This window comes from Eschscholzia californica, unplaced genomic scaffold (genome assembly GCF_041429995.1).
Source record: "Eschscholzia californica isolate CP2 unplaced genomic scaffold, dmEscCali1.0.p SCAF_5, whole genome shotgun sequence".
Lineage (NCBI taxonomy): Eukaryota > Viridiplantae > Streptophyta > Magnoliopsida > Ranunculales > Papaveraceae > Eschscholzia > Eschscholzia californica.
In genome coordinates, this window is record NW_028238472.1 from 24,350,047 (window position 1) to 24,353,120 (window position 3,074).

At 34.7% G+C, this 3,074-nt stretch overlaps 1 protein-coding gene across 1 annotated transcript; it reads left to right on the plus strand.

The window, feature by feature from the left end:
• The first annotated feature begins 388 nt into the window (after positions 1-388).
• On the plus strand, positions 389-1,603 carry LOC147537919 (uncharacterized). Its single transcript, XM_086639564.1, has one exon. It carries the CDS (start codon positions 405-407, stop codon positions 1,431-1,433), a length of 1,029 nt encoding a protein of 342 aa, XP_086495690.1. The 5' UTR covers positions 389-404; the 3' UTR covers positions 1,434-1,603.
• The last annotated feature ends 1,471 nt before the right edge of the window (positions 1,604-3,074 follow it).

Here is a 3,074-nt window from a genome sequence, read left to right on the forward strand (position 1 = left end):
AAATTTCTATAAATATAAAAAAGACACTCTCTAAATAACCAGCTCTAAAATTCTTTCTTATGATTCAAATACCAGTCCCAAATATTTTATGGTCATCTCATAAAAAAAAATATATATTTTATGGTCAAACGGCTTTTGGAAGTTATTGTGTAGAAATGCTTAAAATATGTTATCCGTAAACACGTACACACACCAGATCCAAGTCTCATTTTCCAAGTCAATTGTGGCGACCGCCACCTCTATGGATTGACCAAAGCATCCAACAATAAACTTTCTTATTCTTCAAAACTTTCATCCACCACGTTCCTTAAAATCAATATAAAGTCAACTGCTCCCAATTTCTCTCAAATCCATTAATTAGTACATACTCAAATTTTTATCTGTGATGAGTAAGTAATTTAGTTATGGATAGAGAACCAGAGGAGCTTCAGTTCATGGGTTTACTTGGCATCTACAAAGAATCATTCAAGATTACGTTTTCATGGAGAAAAATCTTTTCAAGAATTACCCTTTCTCTTATTCTCCCTCTAGCCTTCATTTACTTGGCTCAAATCCAAATATCCGAGTTCATCTCAGCAAAGATTGACCGAAACCAGGATGCCGAAGGAAATAGCAATAGAGGAACTCCAAAATTCAATAAGATCCATGAGCAACTCATTTCCGAATGGATTGCTTTCGGTATTGTCAAAGCAATTTATCTCATCTTTCTCCTCATTTTTTCCCTCCTATCGACTTCCGCTGTTGTTTACACCCTTGCTTGCATCTATACCTCCAAAGAACTCACTTTCAAGAAAGTTATGAGTGTAGTTCCAATTGTTTGGAAAAGGCTTATGATCACATTCTTATGGAATTTCGTTGTTATATTTGTATACAACGTGTTGGCAATTCTATTAGCATTTTTTATTATTGCCTTAACCATTGGAAAAGATGGTGAAGGGGCAAATACTACATTGACACTTCTAATCATCATGTCTATACCTTACATAATAGGATTAGTGTATATGACCATCGTCTGGCATCTCGCAAGCGTAATATCGGTATTGGAGGAAGCTTACGGTCTTGCAGCAATGATCAAAAGCAAGTCATTGATTAAGGGGAAGTTATTGGTGTCTTCTTTCATTTTCGTGAAGCTACAAATTGCATTTATCGCTTTATTAATGGTGTTTAAAATATTGGTAGTTCATGGAGGCGAATCACTTGGTATCGGGATGGTTTCTAGAGTGAGTTTGGGAGTTTTTTGCTTGGTATTATTAACCATTTTGATTCACTTGGCTCTTGTATTGCAAACTGTGATATATTTTGTTTGTAAATCACACCACCACCAGAACATCGATAAGTCTTCTTTAGCCGAACATCTAGATGATTATCAGTTAGGGGATTATATGCCTCTGATCAGAGAGAAAGACATACAACTAGAGCAACTTCACGTTTGATTCAATTGCAGTAACGTCTACACTTTTGGATCCCATATATGTAATTCTCTCATTGATTTTAAGAATTGATAATTGTTTTATGAGTGTAAAAACTATAATACTTTGAAGTCGTAATTCACTTTGTACTAAGATTGAATCGTGAATTACAATTAACAACCTATCTCTCTTTCTATAGTTTTACAAATCAGAAAGTTTAGAGAGAGAGAGAAGGTTTAGAGAGAGAGAAAGATTAACTGAATTAGAGGGTGTTTGATTTTTGCACTTATTAAGCGAAAATCACTTAATAAGTGTGGCCCGGCAATTTTAGGCCGTTTGTTTTTTCACTTAATAAGTGAATATCACTTGTAAGTGGGGTCAAAGTAAGTGCAAAAAAGTAAGCTCCAACTTGGAGCTTATTTTTTTGCACTTACCTTCTAAGTGCTAAAAAAGACATTTATATCCCTACCGAATATAATAATTACCAATACAATTATAACTAAAAAGAAAATCTTAAACGATTGATAAGTAAACAATTATGACTTTATCAATGAACCTTTTCCTTCTTCACTCATCCTTCCCCTAAGTTTTTCTCTTAAATTTTTTCACATCTCTTCCTTCATTAATCACGGAACCACCCAAACTCCATGATGCAACGTAAGCTCTTTCTCCTTTATAATTTTTAATTACTTGAGGTTAATATTTTCAACATAACGTATTCATAAATCGTAATTCTCTTGTATCCAAACTCGCGAGCATAATGAATTAGTATGAAATGCTAATATGTAAATACTTTAAGGTCAAAATAGACAATTTTTCATTTTTATGACATTTAGAATTAATATAAAGAAAAAATCAAGCAATTAGAAGTGATAGAAAACAAACGCCATATCACTTACAAGTGATATCACTTACTAAGTGATAATCACTTAGTAAGTGGTAGCACTTATAAGTGATAAAAAATCAAACACCCTCTTAGTCGTATTAGTTATCAACTAATTCATCCCAGGTACATCACACATGTGAGGTGAGTGCTTCCATAGTTCTTAAGCAGTTCGTGTGAAACTCTTTCTCTTGTGAGTGCCTCTAGACTCTGACCGGTAATTCGGTTATCTTCATCCTTTACTCCTCTTCTTCTTCAGCTAGGTTAACTCTCTCTTACATCCCCCCTCAAATGAATGGTTCACAGCAGGAAGAACCATAAGTTTGCTTCTGATATATCAAACTGAGAAGATAGTAATCCCTTGGTAAAAATATCGGCCAAGTTTGCTTCAGAAGGAACAGATTGAATGTCCAAAGTAGAATCCATGACCAAATCTCTGATGAAATGAAAATCAATCTCGATATGTTTTGTTCTTGCATGAAACACAGGGTTAGAGGCAAGATATTTTTCCCCCATATTATCACAAGACAAAACCATGGGCATCCTAGCTGAAATGCCCAATTCTGCAAGAAGATATGTGAGCTAAAGCAATTCTGAAGCAGCCAAGGAGAGAGCTCGATATTCAGCCTCTGTTGATGATCTTGAGACAGTAAGTTGCTTTTTAGACGACCAAGATACCAAGGTTAATAAGAAAGACACAATAGCCATTAGTTGACCTCCTGGTATCAGGACAACCTATCCAATCAGAATCATTGAACCCAAAAAGTAGAGCACAATCACCT

Bases quoted from the DNA above. Each gene is read 5' to 3' on its own strand.
- LOC147537919 (XM_086639564.1), top strand. From the start codon at position 405: ATGGATAGAGAACCAGAGGAGCTTCAGTTCATGGGTTTACTTGGCATC.